General features: G+C 43.3%; 1 protein-coding gene across 1 annotated transcript in view; it reads right to left on the bottom strand.

Annotated features, from left to right (window-relative positions):
• The window catches only part of klf12b (Kruppel like factor 12b), a 38,492-nt gene that overhangs the window by 5,145 nt on the left and 12,485 nt on the right, over positions 1-20,862 (bottom strand). Inside the window, 4 exon segments of the mRNA XM_030758911.1 lie at positions 1,431-1,588; positions 7,168-7,303; positions 11,263-11,806; positions 16,880-16,962. Of these exon segments, the coding sequence (XP_030614771.1) occupies positions 1,431-1,588; positions 7,168-7,303; positions 11,263-11,806; positions 16,880-16,962 (921 nt within the window).

Raw genomic sequence — 20,862 nt, 5'->3', positions numbered from 1 at the left:
AAATGACTTCAAATTTCAAATTATTAAGTCAAAATTTTGACATAATAACCTGAAATTTTGGCTCATTGATGGAAATATTTTTTTTTCCCACTGGCAGAAACAAGCTTCCATAGAAACCATGTCAAAATAAATAAATAAATCGCCCTTGTGAACTGCTGCACTTCAGATGTTTTGGAGCTCACAGATCCTTTACAGAAGAGAACAGCTTCATTATCCTAACAGCTTAGTAGAACCTAATGATGTGAGCTGCCTCTAAGCTTCACTGCTCTTCAGCGAGTGAGCTGGCTGAAAAGTGAGGTCATGCAGGGGTTTAAACCTGAGAGAAATGACTGATTTCATGACTGGCCAGATTATGTGGTTGAGGGTAAAGAACACAGCATGCTTGTTTCACTTGCGTAAGTGGTCTCCATATGTGTACACACACTCTATCACGATATACCACAATTTTATGATTTATAGACCGCACTGAGAGACCAGTGCTTTACATAATCCTTGACAATAAACAAGCATGTGCACGGTAGTAACATTCTTATTAAGTGTGATCAGAATAATGTATAATGTGCTATAACGGTGTGCCAGTGAGCCATACTGTACAGTTTACAGTCAGTGTGCACCTTTTAGTCTGCAGACAATGAGCCCTCAGAAAGGCTTTAAGGAAGGAATAATTACAGTGTCCATCCACAACAATGTGAGAGGGTTTCAGTAGGGATGGGTGTTATAAACACATGTCACAGGCAGTTCAGCCTTCTCCAAGACACCACAGGCTGTCTTGTCTTTGTGTGTTCCTGAGACTGACTGACAGACGCGATCACATATATGCTCGCTGTCAGAGGATGTCAGGAAGCTTTAATGGGTAACCAGAAACAGACTCAGTTTGAAGTCCACTCTTTAAAGGAAAGCTTTTGCAGTTTGGGATTGTTTTTGTTGTTTTAATTCAGGTCCAAACTAATGTTTGTCGTATACTCAGATAAGAGTCAGAAATTGTAAAACTGTGCACAAATGTAGAGTGTATAGATCAATCAGTCAGTTCGCATATATGGACTAAAAGGATGTTGGAAAATGCCAGGCCCGGTGCATTTACAGCAGTGTTTGGGCAAATCTGATTCAATCTGATCTCATTCACTTTCTAATGAATTGTTTTCTCTCTCTCGTGTTTTTCTTGATTTTTATTTGTCGTTTGGGTTCCTCCCGTCTCAGTCTTGATTTGGCGTTAGCCAAATGAAGATTTAAGTTGAGCTGATCAACGCGCTTCCTCAAAGTGACTCAGTTACCCAGTTACATATTTGCCAGTCGCATCACATGGGGTAAACTAGGAGCTTGACTTTCTGCAAATGCCATCCCACTTAGACTTAGGCAAACAACATTTAACGGCAGCAAAATAAAATAACAGTATTTTACTACAACGCATTCTCACACATGGATTTGCTGACCTGTATGCGTCCTCCGGTGTGCTTTTAAATGTGAGCTTTTGGTGTACACCTTATTGCACCCCTCAAAGTCACATCTGTGGATTCTTCTCTTTTTGGAATCCGGCGACTCTGACCTCCGCGGACGCCGTATGCTGTCGATGCTGAACGGGGACATGGAACTGCAAGGAGGACAATCAGAAGCAACGCACAGGCATTATTAGACTGTGGCAATGACTTTATTTTCTTCCACAATGAAGAGCAGTTCTTGAGATTTTTGAAAAGTAGGCAGCAGTAGGGGCAATTTGGAGTTCAGTATCTTGCCCAAGGATACTTCAATGTGTGAACCAGAGGCGTTAGGGATCAAACCACCAACCTTCTGACTTGCTGATGACCGTGAACTTTTTGTTTGTTTGGGGTTGGGGGGGGGGGGGGGGGGGGGGGGGGGGGGAGGCTTGTGGAAAAATAACAAGTAATGTTTTACAAGTACAGTTTTACTAATTTATGCAAAAAAAACCTGTGCATTTCTAAATAAAATCAACATGTATGCATGTTGATTTCGTGTCTATTGTAGGTATGATCTGCAAAAAAAGACAGTATACAGTAAATATTATTAGATGGTGTGTAATTAACATATAAGGTGGCAGAACAGCAGCTGTGCCAGCAGGTGGCAGTGCAACTCTACTGTAAGCACCTTTGAAACAGTGTATTAGGTAAGAAGGCTGATATTCTTACAGTTCCAATACGCTCATTAAGCAAAAGTGATGTGAATAAGAAGCTTTTTTTCCTTTTTTTTTTTTTAACTGATTCAGGAGAGTTAATAACTTCTGAGTTATTTATGTAGTCAGTACACTTTGGCATTTCATCTCCAATAAGCAGTCAGTGTCACATTTTACTGCATTTGTCACCGCTTTAAGTGAAACAATGTTGCAAAGTGTGTGTGTGTGTGTGTGTGTGTGTGTGTGTGGGTGTGTGTGTGTGGTTTCACATGCACGCCTGGCTTGCCAGTGTTGGTGAGTGCAGTTGCAGTGTACAGTCAACACATCTTTAGTTAAACTAAAAGTACTGTTGTCTTTTTATTCTAAAAACAGTGCTGCACACAAGCACACGAGGGCTGTGGTACACGGTCAGAAGTTCAAGTCTCCCCCCATGATTGTTGACTGTGCAACAGTGAGCACCTTTTTACACGACAATGAACACATGACTCCCGCGCACAGCCAGCAAATTGGCGAGAAAAAGGAGATAGGATACTGAGCGAAAACAAGAAGATCTCTGTTTTCTAAAGGGGAGGAGTAATATCTTTGGGATATATTTAACAGGGTTCTCTGCCTGCACTGCGAATACTCAGAAACAGGTAAAAGGGTGAAGCGGGTAAAAGAAAAGTGGAGTAGCAGGAGGAGGAACTGCTAAAATCATGTCAGAGGAGCAGGGGCTGCCAGACAGGCCCTCTAGTGAACTGTCTCCACCACACACAACCCACTTCCTGTCTCTCTGTCTTACACCAAAGCACAGTCAAATGCAGATACAGTATACGCTTACAATGAAGATACAAAGAGGCTATATAAATACACAGAAATACAGAAGAGCACACATACATGCAGATCACCTGTTACTCTTGGCTTACTGCCAATCTGAAGCTGTACAGGAAATGAGCACACGAGTCAGATATGAAGTGAACTCCATTTCCCCTCTCATTTCTCTCTGTTTCTCTCAGGGAATATCACACTGTAAGGCGATGAATTTGAACAGAGAGTTAAACTCCTGTTCTCAAAATGATTGATGAGGTTACCGCATCACATAATAATCTAACTGAAAATTTAGAGGGGCCTTTACAGTCTGTGGAGCTGTAGGACTCTGTGTGTGTGTGTGTGTGTGTGTGTGTGTGTGCACGCGCGCACACGCGCACGCACGCACGCATGTGCCCAGGAAAGTAAAGTGGAGAGCCAGTGGAAACACTCTGAGCTCAGACCATCGAGCAGATGAGGCGGATGTTTACATTCTGACTTCATCCATGAAGTGACTTCATGATTATGATATAATTTAGGAAGGTCTGAGTCCAACGGCTTCTAAAACAAAGAACAAGCAACATCGTAAATTATTTCATTAAATAAAGCGCTGCTCCCTTTCAAGAGCTCGGTGACAGATCGGTTTAATCAGTTTGCGTGTGTGTGTGTGTGTGTGTGTGTGTGTGTGTGTGTGTGTGTGTGCTGGGGGGGGGGGGGGGGGGGGGGGGGGGGGGGGGTAATTTATAGACATTTGTAAAAGACATTTTTGAAAGTGAGAAACGTTCCAGTTCTCAAAGAAGAACGGTCGTTACTCACCAGCGCCCACCAGTGAAATAAAGGTAAACACTGGAAAACTTCTAATCCCACTTGGATGACATTTTAATGATCCAAGTGAGAAAATCAGGTCACCACAAAAAAAAAAAAAAAAAAGCCAGTAAGCAGAAATCAGTATGTAATTGAAAAATAACCATAAAGGTTAAAGGCTTAAGGAGGACTGAATATGAAATATTACGATTGTTATTACTAGAACTACTGGTTTGAGCTACTGCAAGCTTAAAGTGAAGCATGTACAGTTAATCTTGTGCTAAATTCCAGACTATTTTGATAATCAAATAAATGTTAATTAAATGCATTTAACAAGGGAAAAAAATGACAGACATGCACTGCTTTTCACTGATTTCACTGTAAACTGACAATCTTTGGAACTTCAAACTCAAATCTTCAATTTTACTGGCTCATTCTGGATAAATAAACTCATTTAATCATTTTTTTTTTAATTTAATCATAATCCTAAATGAAAATAAACATACAAAATATATCTCTTTGGGTCTTTCATGCCTCATCTTGGCTATATTGTGGTTCTTGTGTGAAAGCAGATTGGTTATATTTTCTCATTAGTGCCCAGAAAAAAACTCACTCTGCCTTGAACCCTGAGTCACAGCAGCATAATGCCTGCATGAATGTGTCTGTTTGCGTCCCCCGAAGTAGCAGAGAGAAAGAGGAAGTACAGCTGAGAATAATTTCAAACAGAGCTGACCTCTGTTTTTGTTCCTTTGTTTCCCCTTTTTTTTTTTCCCCTCTTCATCCGCTGCGCTCTACCAGTACGCAGCCCGGGGAATGAATGTGTGTCACCTGTATTAGGGATTTCCCACAATACAAACACAATACATATTTCTCTAACTCCTCACCCGCAGCGGGGTCATAACAACGGCTTCAGCACGGCAACGGCACAACCTGCTCCGAGGTAGTAGTGGAATTATCAAGAAAACAGGAAAGGGAGTGCGTGAGTTTGTGTGTGCGCTGGAGGACTGCCCACCGGGCATTCCTGTACCTGTCCGAGGATACTACCCCTCACCTCGACCGCATCTCCTCCCTCCACCTGCTCTCTGGCCCCCAGGTCCTTGGGGACCCGCCAGACTTCAACAGAGACAACCCTTCCAACACAAGCCCCTGCCCCCAGCCTCATACACCTCTCCTCTCTCTCACTCTCTCTGTCTTCCTCTCTTTCACCCTCACTCTCCCACAATAGCCTATCCTCTGATCCCCAGGGAAGCGCATGAATATGGAGGAGGCTGACCAAGAAGCACATGATACACACACACACGCGCACACAGACACGCACACGCACACACTCACTCTCTATCCAACTCTCGTTTCACTCATTTATTTATATATGGATACCTGGATTGGAGGCTGCAGGCACTCCCATCCTCCGCCCTTACACCCCGCCTCTCTGATGCTCTCTGGGTGACTGCTTGTGTAAATGCGGCCACCAAATTATGTAAAGCTGCTCTTTCTACACTCACGGTGTACACATTTAAATAAAAGAAAAGCAATATAGCAACACAGTGGACTGATATGTTAATAAGTCAGCTTCTGTTGCGGTGCAAATGTCCATAGAGTGCATGTGTTGTGTCAACACAGAACGCACATTCTTCCTTTCTGCGGCCAAACCGGCGTGTAACTCAAGAAGACTACAGACTGCTTTGTTTTTCACAGACAAACATGCAAGTCTGTGTTCCTGTTGACAATGGCTGACCTCCTTCTGGAACCAGCTGTTCTGTCCACTGTGCAGAAACACGTGCATGCATACAGTACAAAACACACATACACCGGGGGATTAATACTTACAGAAGTGCACACATTTTTTTTTTTACACACACACACACACACACACACACACACACACACACACACACACACACACACACACACGCACACACACAGTCACATACACAGCGTGCACACAGGAGTTTCCACACAGCACAGTCTGCACTTTGCACACAGAGAAGTGAGTGTGTGGGTAGGCCCTGGCAGGGCAATTCTAACCCTGGCTGGTGATTTATCTCCATAGTGAAAGCTTGGGCTGTGAAAGGTGGTGTCCTGCCAACCTCTGTTCTCCTCTGACCACCCGGTGCCCACGTGTGGCACTCAGGGGCACGCCTGTCCCTTTCAATAACCTGCATCGAAACCTGAGTCCTCCAGTGTGCGTGCGTGTGTGTTTGTGTGTGTCTGAAGCACAGCAACCTATACTTGTACCCCTGAATAAGCATAGCTTTACTATTATGTGTTGTACTTTGAAATTACAATAACACATTTAGGTTAATTATAGTAGATGGTCACAGCCAATAGGGTACAAACAAACAATACAGTGTCTAGTGCACAACGTCAACCCTGCCAGCTAGAACATTACCACCAATACACAGTGAGTTCCAACAGCCTTGTTAATGTTGCTACAACATTAGCAGTATTCTCAAAGAGTCCTGGAACACTTTCCTTACAGTTAGTCTAAATAAAAGCCCTATGGGTATTAACTCAAGTCTGGCCAGGCTGGTAATTATGACTGTTCTGGGTTTATGAGCTGCAGCGCAACAAGGACAGGGCCGAGCCAAATGCTTCTCTGCATCTGATTTCCTCCTTCTGATAAGAATTCTATAAGCTGTCGTCAACTTTTCATTTCAACACAGATGGACTGGCACGGCAGGAGTTGATGTCTGTAGGCCGAACAGGGCACAAAGTATGTCTGAGCCATATGCATACAGGCATATAGATGCACGCCCACACAGATACATCCAAATGTGGAAGAGCAGTTACAAAACCACACGGAAAATACACAATGCTAAGGATTACAATGGGTCTGATAGTGATGCCCTCCTCCAGGGAGTCAGAAAAACATATTAGCACTCTGTGCTCTGTATAATTTATTCAAAAATTCAAGACTGGAACATCACTAGTTTGACTAAAGGGGGAAAAAAATTCAATTTAGCATATTAAGTCCATTGGAGATGATTACATTTTCAAAATAAAAGTCACTAATAAAATGTGCACACATGATATGTCATAATATAAAACACATTTACATTTATTAAACTTCATGTACTATTTCTGTGAAATGCTTTTTCCTTCATGCAATGCAGAGCGCTACTTACTTTAATAAAGAGCTACGCTGTACTGTCAACTATTTGGTTCAGTAATAAAGCAAAGTAACATTAGTTTGCATAAATTTGCTTCCCCAGCGCAAACAATAGCACACTGATGGAGCAAACTGAAACTTCCACATGACCAAACTTAACACCAGTCGGGAGTAAGGAATGCAGTTACCAAAGCTACAGCTTCTGGGCATCTTGTTGTCACAACGCTGAACCATAATTAAAACACGAGGCAGAGGTGTGCATTTCATTTAAGACTTTAAGGTTAGTAGAGAAGAAAAAGTCAGTGTCTGGACTTCCGGCACGTGTAAAAATGAAGATACTCACTCTTGTACGGCCCGGGCTATAGACAGCGCAGTAGAGCCAGTCTCATTAACACTGTCCAAGGTCACGTTTGGCAGGTCATCGTCATCGCTGTCACTTTTGATCTGCCTTGGCGACAGGCCGTTGGGGTCTGTGTGTGCTGTGAGGATGGGACACAGACACGGGAGACAGACACATGAAACTGGAGCTGGCGCTGTAAACTTATAAGGCATATCACATTGTGCATCTTTCCAACTGCAATGAAGTAATTCACTTATATACTATCTTTTCATCCAAATAACCAAAAAAGTATTCTATTGTTGTGTGTGTGCTTGTGCCATTATTTAGCATACTGCGTACAGTATAGTTGGTTGTGAGTTGAGATGGCCTCAATACTCTGAGTACTTTCTGTCAGGAGCTGTCAATCAAACTAAACTCTTAAATGAAGGACAGAACAATCGACCATGACTCTTTACCCAGCAGTTGCATATTCACAGAAGAGCATGCAAAAGGACACACGTGCAGACATAATCTCTATCAGCCTTCAACCGCAGAGATAAGAAGCTAGGTGGAGCACTGCTCGGCAGTTGTTGCCTCTGAGCAGCGCGTGGAAACATTTGTGCATTTGTCCAACTTAAAAGAGCATGTGCATGCATGAGAGTAACTGTGAGCATCAGCTCCCCTATATGTGCACCCGCAATAGAATCACATTCATAACTGCAACAAAACCTGTACATAAAAATAGCACATCAAGGTATCAGTTGCTAATTTCTTCAACCTAGATAATAACAATCAGAAATGTGTTCTGTATTTGTTTCCTTTTGTACAACCTGGACCAGAAGAAAAAAAAAAAACCCTGCTGAGCTTTGACTGACCAGATTGCTATTGAACCCATGACCCTCTGAGCCAGCGAGCTCAGTGGTCTCTGTCTCTTGAGCTAAGCAATAAGGTTACATCTATTCCACAAGCTGTGAAAACTTGTCCTTTGGACAGCTCATCGGCTATACTGCCAGAGCCTGCAGCCATTCTGTCCGTTCTCTCTCTTTCAGTGGACAGATGCTGTGAAAATCCCGGATAACTCGATAAATTAATATTAGAAGAAAAAAAAAAACAAAGGCATGCTGGAGACTTGAGAATTAACAGCAGGGCATTATAAAAAAAAAAAAAATATATATATATATATATATATATATAAAAATAAAAAAAACAGTGTGAATATGATTTTGTAATGGTATTCTTGCTCAAAATCACCGGAAACACTGAATATACTGAGACATACAGTATATTCCAGTGAGGTCTACAACATCCCCATCTACTGTAAGCCACGGTGCTTTTATAAGCTATCAGGACTTCACCTTCTCTGCCCTCTCAGCTGAGACTGTGGCCATAATGGCCCATAATAATGGTCTAGAGTTAGGAGCAGACATGGTGTTATTACTGAGGGGGTGGGAGGGTGGGGGGGGGGGGGGGGGGGGGTGGAGGGGTAGAGGGGGTTGGACACAGAAATAATGCTGTAACTCAGTTGGAGCTTTTGCTTTTAAAGGTTTCTGCTGTTGTTGTAGACTAAGACATGCAGAGTGGTCACCAGCTCGCCGAACCCTATGGAAAACCTGTAATTAGTTAGAAATGCATCGTGTGTTGGGAAAAGTGGGGGGGCATTTTGAACGAGGGACACAAAGGAGGAGTGGTGGAGAGGTGGGCAGAGCACCGGATTTCTTCCTTTCTCTCCTGTTGTTTCCAGTCAAGCCCTGTTTCCATGGCAACCTCCTACCGGAGACAGGGAGACAGCAGTGAAAGAAAGGGTACCCGCCTTCTCTGAAAGAGGATGGCCAACCTGTGTGTGTGTGTGTGTGTGTGTGTGAAAGAGAGTGAGTGCGCACCTCATATCTACGCTGAGAACTTCAATAATCGCATTAAACTTTTCACGGGTGGGTGGGTGTGGGGTTAGTTCAGGATTTGCCTGATGTCAACAACTTATTTGTTTAACCACCAACCAACAGTGACACCTGAAACTCCATATAAGGCAGGAACAAAAAAATATATCTTCTAGCACTTTTTTTTTTTTAATTTGACTTTGACGGTGGGATTGTGCAATAAACAGCCAAATGTTCTGTTTCTCAACCGGTTGTACTCTCATTAAAAGTAACTGCATCCACCACACCCAACACTCATCCATCCCATTTCCTTTGTGTTCGGTGCCTTCAGAGCTGGCCAGTGCTGATGTTGGTCTGTGTATATATGTGCGTGCATGTGTCTGTTTAAGTGCCACCCATCTTCAATATCCATCCACACCCTATTATGCAAGTCTTGTTTTTCCTATCCTTCCTTCTTTTCCTCTCCTCTTCTTGGGAGCTGACATTCAGCATTTAAAAAAAAAACGCCCATCTCCGAGGACCACCCCACCCAGCCGGCTGAGTGTCTGTTTGTGCACATGCTCTAATTACACATCATTGGTTGTTTGCTTGTATGTACAGGCATGCACGGGTGTGAGTCTTAATGTGTCTATCCATTCTGCAGGGAATGAAAAGAAGCAACTTCTTTTTTTTTTTTTTTTTTTTTTTACAACCAACAGTTGCTCTGTGTACAGCTCAGACTTGGACAGAAACACCTTCTGTAGGCTCTCCTCCAGTGGTTGGCATTAAAACCACACCCAGGGAGAAAACCAATAGCACATCCAAGGCAAGGTCAGAGAGGTCTAACTCTCAAACTACCCCAGACTTTCGCTTCTTGACAGAGGGAGAGCTACCTGCACTGGAGGCTGGTAAAAGATGAACAAGGCGTTCAAGCTCTAAGCCTTATCTTCTCTCTGAAGGGGCAACATTTTTACCCGAGAGGCCTTTCTGAAAGCATGGACACTGACTGTCTGCCTTTTACAGCACTGTGTTTAATAGAAACAGCACAGGACACCTGCCAGATAACAAACCACTATACACAGCTTGTTACTGAGCTATCCTCCCTCCCTAACATCCAAATTCTTCAGTGCTAAATGTCAGTCTGTGTCACCCCTAATTTCAGACTCAGATACAGCCAAAAGAACTTCTGTAATTGTTCCCAGAGAAGCACTGAAGTGGATTTTGTGGCTATAACATATTTTATGTGAGTTAATGGATTTGTAAGTGATATTTCTCAAAAGGCACAACCAGCGTGCTCCAGGATATACAAACTCTTACACGTCCCGTAGGAGGACATTATTGGAGTTTTTCACCCAATCCGGTTTAGTATCTAGGTCACATGGTTCAGGTTAGTGGTGGTCCTTTAGTTGGGCTGATCAGAAATCATCATGGCCACCAGTGGAGAACATGCCAACCAGTTGGTCAGTGATTATATTTTTTATAATTGTAATTTTCAATAAAACATCAACATCACAGGTAGCACATTTTGTAGGAAAGAAAGAGTTCACTGATAAAGATGGGAAATCATCTTCAGGCAGTACTCAGAGATAGGTGCAGTGGTTAACACGTTTGCCTTACACGTGAAAGATCCCTGGTTTGAGACCAGGAGGAGACACAAACCCGGCTTTAGGGAGTCAGAGGCTAGCAAACTCCTATGCCAGTCCCAAACCCAGATAAATGGCACCGGGGTTGCATCCAGTGTCAAATCTGTGCCAAATCAAACATGTGGACCCATCGGCTATGGTGACCCCTTGGGAAATAAGGGAGCACTGAGAGACAGTTCTACTGAAGAAGTAGAGAAAAAGTCCAAAACACCCCATTTGCAGTAAGCCTATATGTACTTTGATAGAGATGAGTTCATAAAGAAGTATTTATGATGTAATGGCCAGGGGAAACTTCCCTTTATTGAATCTAACATTAAAATATTTATTGTTTTGACTTTGTTGCACGATAGGGCAACATATCCTGGTAAGTACCCCTCAGAACATACAAAATATACAAAAAAGTAATATGGGCGTAGAGTTTCTGAGGGGACATATCAGATCTTTTATGTTGCAGTAAGTATAAATATAATAAAGAGGCAGCAGCACAAAGTCTGAATCATAGTTCTATCATTGCTTAAACAACTGAACCTTTTATAGTGTCTCTTACTGAAAACAATGACAGAGCTCTAATAGAAATCCCAACAGAACAAAGTTCGGAGTAAATTCAGAAAGCATGGGCTCACCTTTGCCCTGGCTTTTGGCCTCATCCAGCAGAGGTAGCATGATGGCATTGTTGAGGCTGGAGGGTGATCGAACGGCAGTGGTGTACATGAGGGGCAGTGACTGTACCACAACTGGGATGCGGTGAACATGGCTGGCCAGCTTCCCGGCTCCCTGCAGGCTCAGAGGGCTGGATGGAGGCGGAGGCACAGAGTGCAGGATGTGCAAATATGGCTGACCTCTCACCCCGGTTCCTGGGGCAACCAGAGGGCCTGATGTGAGCACCGATGAGGCTGAGGTGATAACCGATGGAGAGGAGGAGGAGGATGACGACGATAAAGAAGACGGGGAGAAGGCAGATCTGAGAGGGGATGATGATGATGATGATGAAGTCGTGGTGGAAAATGAAGAGGAGGGGCGGGGTTTGTTAATGGACAGGTCGACCGGCTCGGTCTGTGTGTGGAAGTGCAGGTCGTGAGCAAGCAGTTCTTCGGGGGGTTCCGGTTTAACTCTGCTGAGGAAAAAGGGGACGCCGTCCATCGCAGAGTAAGGGCGCACTTTGGGTGACTGTGGGAGTGAGAGAGGCACCGGTGTTAGTTTTTAACGCCATGAAATGCATTAACCTTCAAAAGGGAAAAAAAAAAACAAACAGCAGGAAAATATAGAGTATTTATGTAACTGAAATATAAGGTCTAATAGGTTTTGTGGAAATATTAGGTATAAAACATGAGACACAGATACAGAGTGAAGCAGCTAATTTCTCCTCCTGTGAAACCCTTCGACTGGTATGATGTCACACACAGATAAAACGCAGGAGCAAAGATAACGTCTCTAACACTCGCCTTCTTTCGCTCCCTCTTTCTTTTCTCCTGCCCTGGGTTGCACTCTCTCTTTTTCTCCTGTTTTCCATGACTCCCACACAAGCGCAGCTCTCTTGGCTCCCCTTGTCTCTCTCCTAAATCTCCTTTGTGACGGTGAAAAAACATCATATGGGCTCAATTTCCTGACCGTCTCTCTCTGTCTCTCAGAAATGGGCCTCCTAAGGCCAATGCTGGTGGCTTAGCGTATCCCTCAACACATCTTTCACTTAACACCAAGCAGACTGTAACACAACCTCTCCATCTGTCTGCATGAGTTTCAGGAACCTGTTTACTTGGAAAAGATAATAGAGAACACGCACGGTAGAAAAAGTGACGGTCACCCTGCTACTATTTGCTTCTAAGGACTCCCAAACTTTGGCCCTTATTTGATATCACGGTCTTTGTTCTGATGTCAGATTAACCAAGTTGCATGTGATGTGGCTGATCTCGGCTCGCTCTGCTCAACGTGGGTGCTACAAAGTGTTGGTAAGCAGTGTTGATCCTCACAGTGGAGCCTTTCAGAGGCTGAGTCACAGTTAGTGCCATCAGGGAGCGAGCACGTCCAGGATTTTTCTTTTTTTTTTAAATAATCAAACAGGAAAAAGCTCATTAAAATTAAAGGAATTTTTTTTTCACTGCAATAGCAGCTGCAGGAGAAATGAAAAATGTTCTCTAATGTGGGTTTTCATGCTCACTTTTGTTTTCAGAGACTCGCATTTCTTTCTCCTTATGTAACGCTGACTGAGAGTTGATCTGTGGTGAATTACGAATTTTTCTGAGTGGTGTATGGGTGTTCTTTTATGTAGTGGCCTACTATTTTTACTCCAGACTTGTATACTTGCTTTCAGCCTACAGGAAGTGTTACAACCCCATGAATCAAAAAAAAAAAAAAAAGCTTCTCTCTGTGTAACTCCTCCTCAGTGGGAAAACAAATCCTGCCCCATGAAAAATGCTCTCTGATGAACTCTGGACCTCGGTGGGGTTCAGCTCAGAGTCACTGGTGTCATGTCAAGGTCCACAGTAAAATATGGTCCCGTTCATTACCCACCATGCATTTTCAGCTTTAGCCTTCATAGCATTTTATGTGTGGTATTCTTTAGGGGCATCTCTTAAAAACGCCCACTCATGCTGTTAAGAAATCATGCTATGAAGAAAAAAATAGAAGACAAGATCAGTTGTCGTGTATTGTGATGAAGATAACATCAGTACAGTTCAAACAGAGACACTTCCCTAAAGGGGCTGACAAACATTTATAAAAGTTCTCATGAGCAGAGAAGCCTTTTTAAGGGTGTTCTCAAAGAATGAGAGCAACAGTAACAATTGTGCTGGAAGACCTAATTCCTCTTTATATAGATATAAAAAAAAAAAAACAGGATACTACATATAGAAGATTTAGATGATCTAAAATCAATAATAGCACACGCTTCAGTAGGAGCAGTTTGGAGTGCCACAATTGGAAAATGGCCTAAGAATTATCGGCACAGCAGTAGTGAGAGCATCGGGTTTTACAGGTTCCCTTCCACACCCTTTACCTTTGTGGGCCTCAATGCAGAGAGGAAGCTGAAACCAGAGTTTACACAAATAAGGGTTTTATTGCGGAAGAAATAAAAGGCAAAGATGAAGTGCAAAAAGAATAAGAATGAGAAAAAAAAACTGAGAAAAATGAGCTCTAGAAGCAAGAGTAGTGACCAGTTATCCAAAGCTTCTCAGGTGTGGACGTTTGAGACAACAAAGCCCATGCACCACCTACAGACTCACGCTGCCAATGCAAGGTCAGTATGGGCAGGGGGGGACAGTGTTTATGGTATTTCAGTAGTCAGCTGTTAGATTTGCGGCTAATTAAAGAGCAACTGGTGAGAAAGCGTGAACCAAACCAATCGGCTGATGAAACCACGTTTTTTTTTGGTTTTTTTTGTTAGTCTTGAAACATGCTTCAGGCTACATTTATGCATGCAATTACTCAAGCCATGCAGAATGAAATGATAAACCTAAATCATTTCTATTCCAACAAACACAAGTGAGACAGATGACATCTGCATCGCTGTGCTTCAGAACAGTTAATCAGAGACTCTGTTGAGCCTCCTTGTCAGCAAAGTCTAGATTTAAACATGCACGTCCCTCCTTCAGATTATTCAAATCCACGTTGTGGGGTTTTTTTATTTATTTATTTTTTATGGTTGCATGCCTGTTATCTAGTGGCAATATCAACCATTTACCCAGAGAAAAATTTCAAAATAAATTTCACATAGAGTTAACCATTAACAGGCATCTGTATTTTCTCTTGCATCAGTCTGTGACGTAGCCTTTCCTAGCAGAGCCTCGGGCTACCATCTAGCTCCTTTTGCACATGATCTCTCTGTGTTTCCATTTTTGTGTATAGAAAGCGAGTGTCACAGTCTGCCCGGAGCTATACCGCCTGTCGGCTTTGAAGCTGTTAGATTCACTGAGGCTAATCTCAGTGTTTTGAAAACAGTGTCTTTCTAAGTATGTGTGTGTAGCCCACTCCTAAAGTTATGTAGTATTAGCGGGTCTTCCTACCAGTTAAAGTCATTGAAGTAGCTCATGTGGCAACCACAAGTGTAGACAGAATAACAACAGATATGTAGCCCCAGTCCTAAACACTGATAAATCTTTGTACGGACAATAAGAGCAGGCAATAATACAAAAAAAGTACCACTACTGCAAAGACAACTTTATTTTTCTAACTTTTTTGATCAAATACAGATTCAGTGTTTCTTAAAACGTTTCTCCGATGCTCTGCATTTACAGTATTTAGAAAGGAGTTCAAAGTAACTCCAGTTACTATCAGGTAACTTTTTCTGAAAATCAGCAAATTTCACTACAACTAGATAATCTCGTGACCAAAACCTGGTCAGCAGCACGACATCAAACATGCTACTTACTGAAAAGTATATTTTTAACACATCTGAATCTCTGCAAAACTAATTCTGCTGCATTTTTGAGTGTTATACTTCTCGGTTCCATTCATTCTAGACTAACTCACGAGCGCTCCCTTCCTTAAATAGCTATAAATAAACAAAACATGCAAAAATGAAAATTTGGCTTTTTTTCTTTTTCTCTCAACAGAAATGGAAAACTTAAACCACCCCTACTCTCACTTTGACAGATACAAACCCACACATGCTTACAAACCTGACACACATACAGCAAGAGCTGCTCAACCTGCCTGCCTGCCTCCGTCCTCATGCCATTGTCTTTATTAGGGGATAATGGTTAGCGGGGCAGATTTTCCAGCCCCTTGCAGGCGAATTGTCTAACGAGGCAGACCATTTCCAGCAAGCCCTTGGCCCCACGCCACCCAAATGAAGACCACATTTCTGCAGCAGCCTAAACTGTCTGTCTGCGTCTGCCATCTAAAGGGAAGCTTGGTCTGTTAAGGCAAGATTGGATCTTGGTGCACTTCAAAGCTGTGTGGGCTGCAGTGCTCACATCCTGTCTGTGACTGACATCATTACAAGGAAAATGATTTCAAACCCTGGGTATGAGGTAGCAGCGCAAGAGCCCAGCTCTCAAACCCTTAAGCCACAGCTGAGGAAAGCACACACAGAAAGTAACCACCTGCTGCCTCTGTGTCAATTCCTTAGATGTGGAGATTCAATTCTTATCAACACCAACCACCTCCACAGCCAAACAATTCTCTGCAAGAACCTGAGATAACCTGACGGGTTATCAGGAGCTGGTGTTTTTCCCATCCATCACTGGGTTAATGCGCCCGGATTCATCTCAGCAGAGACTACTCCCAGTTATCCCACAAAGTGATTTATTAGAAAGCTAAAAATGTTATTGACAGGTTATGAATGGAAATCAATAATAACTGAATACTAATTCATCATGGTTACAAATATTAAGTGGTCTGCGCCCACTACACACACAGCTGTGGCAGCAACACAGAGCCCTTGTAACCTAGCAACAGCTTCACCATAACAAGACCACTTTATTTCTAGGTACGTCAGACCAGAGAGCACTGATACTGTATGTGGGCCATGAAAAGCCTACAGCGGTACCTCTGTCATATATAACATGATCGATACACAGAATTGAACTGAACTCATAAAATTAAATTGTTGTATGTAGCCGTTTGGGTAAAACAAACTTATTAAAGATTTGCTGGTGGAATTTTAACCGCACTCAGGTGGGCTTGTAGTGACAACCTCTTACTCTGTGTGACAGATTTATGCTGAGTGATAGAAACATTATAGAGGTGACATGGAGCGCTGCGAGAGAGCAGAGGCATGCATAAGATACAGCAAAAGGAGGGATGAAGCTGTGATAGTGTTTCCAGAGAAAGACTATAGCACGCTGTGTTGTTTGTCTGCGTTATGTGTGCTTGTGTGTTTGTGAGAAACCCTAGAGAGGGAGGATAAAGGAAAACTGAGAGATGTCAAGAAGAAGGAACAGACAGAGATAGATAAGATTTAGTTTCCCATGCAACCCTCCTCCTCCTCAGAGTAGTGACTAGGCTACATCTGCGCAACCCCCCACCCAGCCAGCCAGCACGGACTCTGCTGGCTCCAGTCTCCTCCCTAAAAGACCCCCAATGCATTCCTGCTCCAGCTGTGGCTCTCCTCTCCTCTTGGTTCTTCTCTTCTCTTTTCTTACTACCATGCTCTCCGACCACTCCTCTAAGCCCCCACTCTGTCTCAGTCACTCACTTGCTTAGGCCTGGGAGTGATTATCAGCCCATTGCCGGGAGGAGGAAAGAAGGAAAGGAAAGCAAGAAAAAAAATGAGAATTGTCTGGAAAACAACTGCTCTCTTACCCCTTGTTCCGATTCCAGGGGCTCAGCTTTGACTCGGACTGCAGGCATTCCGTCAAGCATTAACATCCTGTTTCTTAGCCTGCCTGTGAAGGAACACAGAGGAGGTGTAAGACGGGTGTTTTAGCATGACTAAGCAGGTCCCACACTCACTTATTCACACATGGACATCTACAATGTTGTCCTCACACCCACTGAGAAATAAACACATTTTAAATAGACATGAATTCATGTTTCAGAATCATCAGCAGCTGACACACAAAAGATGCACATAAACTGTGGAAACTCAGCGCATGCACACTGTGAGTCCCTCTTCTTTATTGTAATGAGTTTTCAGTCGCCTGGTGGGCCGCTGTGGGGCTAATAACACTTAGTAATACTGAAAGAAATCCTCTTAAGACTTCAATGGAATACAAACACATGCTTTCATATACAGGTAGTCAACAGCAAAGGCATGAACACAACCAGTCTTCAGAGTTTCCTCTTTAACCACTTATTTAGAGAAAACAATGAGCGTCTTTTGAAATCGTGGCACTTCTGAAAGTGTAATTTAATATTCACATCAAACAATGACACGTGCAAAGAGGCTTGTAGTATTTCTTAAGATTCACGCGTCCCTCTGCCTCTGAGCCCAGTGCATCTGTATAAAGTGGGCAGCAGTACCCGTCTCCTCAGCTCCGCACTGTGGCTTTAAGAGGGATACTCAGATGGAGCCAATGACAACAATGCATGTTCCGTATCCCTCAGCTTGGGCCGACCTGAGGTAACCCTCCCTCTTATTATTTTAGCAGCAGTACATGGAGGAATGCAAGCAAGGCAAATAGGCCCTAAACATCTCTATTACTCTCCGCTGCTGGCACCAGCAGCAGGGTTTGTGGCCCAATCCTCACAGTCAGCAGCACCAGTGCAATCATGACTATTCTAATTCTGAGGGGAAACAAGCCGAGGCATTGATGAAAGACATATATTATTAATGTTCATGCGGTAACAAACATCTCATATTTTATTTATATTATATATATATATATATATATATATATATATATATATATATATATATATATATATATATATATATATATATATATACCCATTCAAGATAGCTATGAAAAAACAGTTTTTATAAAATTATTTCAGCAAAACTGTTAAATGCCAAGTATTGTTCCTCTACTGCTCAGATTCTCAAGCAAAAGGCTAATCCTGTGTTTGTGAGTTAGTGTGTGAGGGAGGTAGAGGGGGGGATTTACTCCCTCAATCTGCAACCCCCCAGATCTCGCCTCACAGGTCTAAGTCCCTCAGGTACCCTGGCTGTGCTGCTATTGTATTGTTGTCCAGGATGTCCTTCGGCTTCAGGTCTTGGTAGGCCCAGATAGCGTTGCCATGGTAACGACTGGGCAGGTGGAGTTGCAGCCTCGGTCCAGCCTCGAGCCATGTGTTGAGGAGGAGAAGAAGAGAGAGGAGTGCACTAAGAGCGGCAGAAAGTGAGGCTTGTTTTCCTCGGGATGACCGTCATTATGGCAAATGCACTTTCTCCTCATTCACGAAAAAAAAATAAAAAAAATATCCAGACAGAGACACAGGATAAAATCTTGATTTTCCCTAGGGTTTTTTTTTTTCCTTACATCAGAAAGTTTTTCCTTTTCCATTCATTTTTGTTCCCTGTGCTAAATTCTCACCATAGTGCTGCTGGAAATACAAAAATTAGAACACCTTTCAATTTTCACCTTTTCACCTTTCAATATCACACAAATCTTGAAAGTAGCAACCTTTCCCCGTGTGCCTAAAGTCCATTTAATCCAGTGGTTTGTGAGCACTACCTAATGAACTGGCCTGCAGAGGGATATTCATAGGAAATCAATGGCCTCTGCATTCCTTTGCTTGTGATGGTAATGACCAAAGAGCGAACAGCAGCGAGGGAGCCCTAACACTGAGTAATGAGATAACTGAGGGGTGCTGAGGAGTTCATGTCACACTACTTTGACTGAAGTCGAATGTCAACTGTTTTTGCTTCCATGAAAGGATCATTTCTATCAGTTAGTGTTTGAAGATCAAAAATCAAAAAGATTAAAAATAAGAACAAAGACTGAGCTGGAAATGAAGAGAATCAGTTCAAGGTGATAAACCAATGCGGATCCAGTATCACTGAATTTGGTCTGCTGGCAGCAGGCTCAGGCAACCAGCAGTGCACTGTCCATCAGCGGTATGAGGTGCTGTGTGTGGGAGATGGGGTGGGGGGTTAGAAGGAAACAGGGTAGATTAAGATCACCTTTCCATTTGCTGCACTCTGAAATGAAATGGCCATCCCAGGTGTGTGGGGGAGTCGGATGGAGAGAGGAGGGCAGTGGAGTGTTGAGGCATCTCATTTCTCCCTCCTACAAGCCCTCCTGTCCCCACCACAATCCCTCGGAAAAAAAAGAAAAAAGAAAAAAGGAGACGGTAAAGGGAGCAGGTGAAGATTGATGCCAGTTCTAGCAGCAGAAATACTCCAAGTATACCTATTTGTGAGTTTTCTGCTGTCTTTGTTTTATTGTTTGAATTTATTTGCGTGTCTGTTAATGCGTTTAAGTGTATGAACTGAAACTCCCACCACATATCAACATCGCTGACCTGAGGTTCACTATCTCCCAGTTCCTTATTGATGGCTATTGACTGTGTACTGACTGAGGCAACAGCAGCAAGCTGGGGTGGAAAAGATACAAGCTGGCCAAAAAAAAAAGAAGAGTAGAGCAGACTAGACAAACTTCTCCAGAAAACATCAGACCTTGTTTATTATACATGCACATTTTCTGACTGCACGAAGAACAAAAAAATGAAAAAGGAAAGCGTGTCACATTCAAAACCACTGTGTCAGAAACAGCTTTATGGCCTACTCTGGTCTTTTAGCTTCACACCTGTGCTACCAGTATGCTGGCAACACTGTGAAACAAATTATTTACTTTATGAACTGCTCAGTGTTAATTATTGGGTTTTAACAAGGAAATACTTTGATTGATACTTTGATCACTGTGACTTCATGAGTGCAAAGACATTTTGCTCAATACTGTCTTTGGGTGCTCGCTCTCAGAGCAAGGAAAAACATTTTTTGTTAAAGTGAAAGTTAGAGCTTAAACACGCTAATGAAACCAGATTTAGTGTCTGGCTGTGTGCACCATCTCTGCTTTCCTTCTCATCTTTTTCTCTCATGTTGACACACTTGCACACACACACACACACACACACACACACACACACACACACACACACACACACACACAAAAACGCCACACACCCTGAAACACACTGCAACAGACGGGCCCCGCCAATGCTTTGTTCCCATGTCGAACGCCCAGAGCAACTGGGTGCATCTGTGTCACAGAGGCTGGACCTGCTGCCACGGGCTGGGATGGAAGAGACATGGAAAAGGGTGAGAGGAACGGAAGGGGCAATGAATAACAGGGGGGGGGGGTTACATGAGGATGGATTCAGGAAGGTTATAGCTAAAGAAGAGAGTGATGGTGGGGGCTTGTTGAAGAGCGCAGAGTTACGGGCAAGAGTAGTGGTTAGGAAAGCAATCACGGGGAGTTGAAGGGGTTGGAGGGAGTGTTTAGTGGGGAGGAGGAGGGGAGGGAGTCAGAGAAGCGAGAGAGGGGAGAGAGGGGATATGGACATGGGCCAAGGCCCGGTCGAGCGCAAAGCACACGGTGCAAGAATGCCAGCAGACCCCCTCCCATCCAGTCCTCTACCAAAGGGAGGAGAGAAAGAAAAAAAGGGAGAGAGAGGAAGCAAAGTGGCAAGGAATACATTTAAAAATGTTGCAAATCACAAACAAATGCTTAACTGGTGCTATAACAGCAAGCGGATAAAAGAGACAGAGCTGTAGGTGATGTGAAATAAGCATTTCCTGTGTTTTGCCTGGGCTGTCTGCTGCTGGCCTCTTTGCTGCAGCTCACTTCCCTCTTCTGTGCCCCTGGACACCCCAATGTGACACATTGGCCTGATAACCAACC

Source organism: Archocentrus centrarchus, chromosome 21, assembly GCF_007364275.1.
Source record: "Archocentrus centrarchus isolate MPI-CPG fArcCen1 chromosome 21, fArcCen1, whole genome shotgun sequence".
Classification (NCBI taxonomy): domain Eukaryota; kingdom Metazoa; phylum Chordata; class Actinopteri; order Cichliformes; family Cichlidae; genus Archocentrus; species Archocentrus centrarchus.
This window is presented reverse-complemented; position numbering and strand designations above follow the sequence as displayed.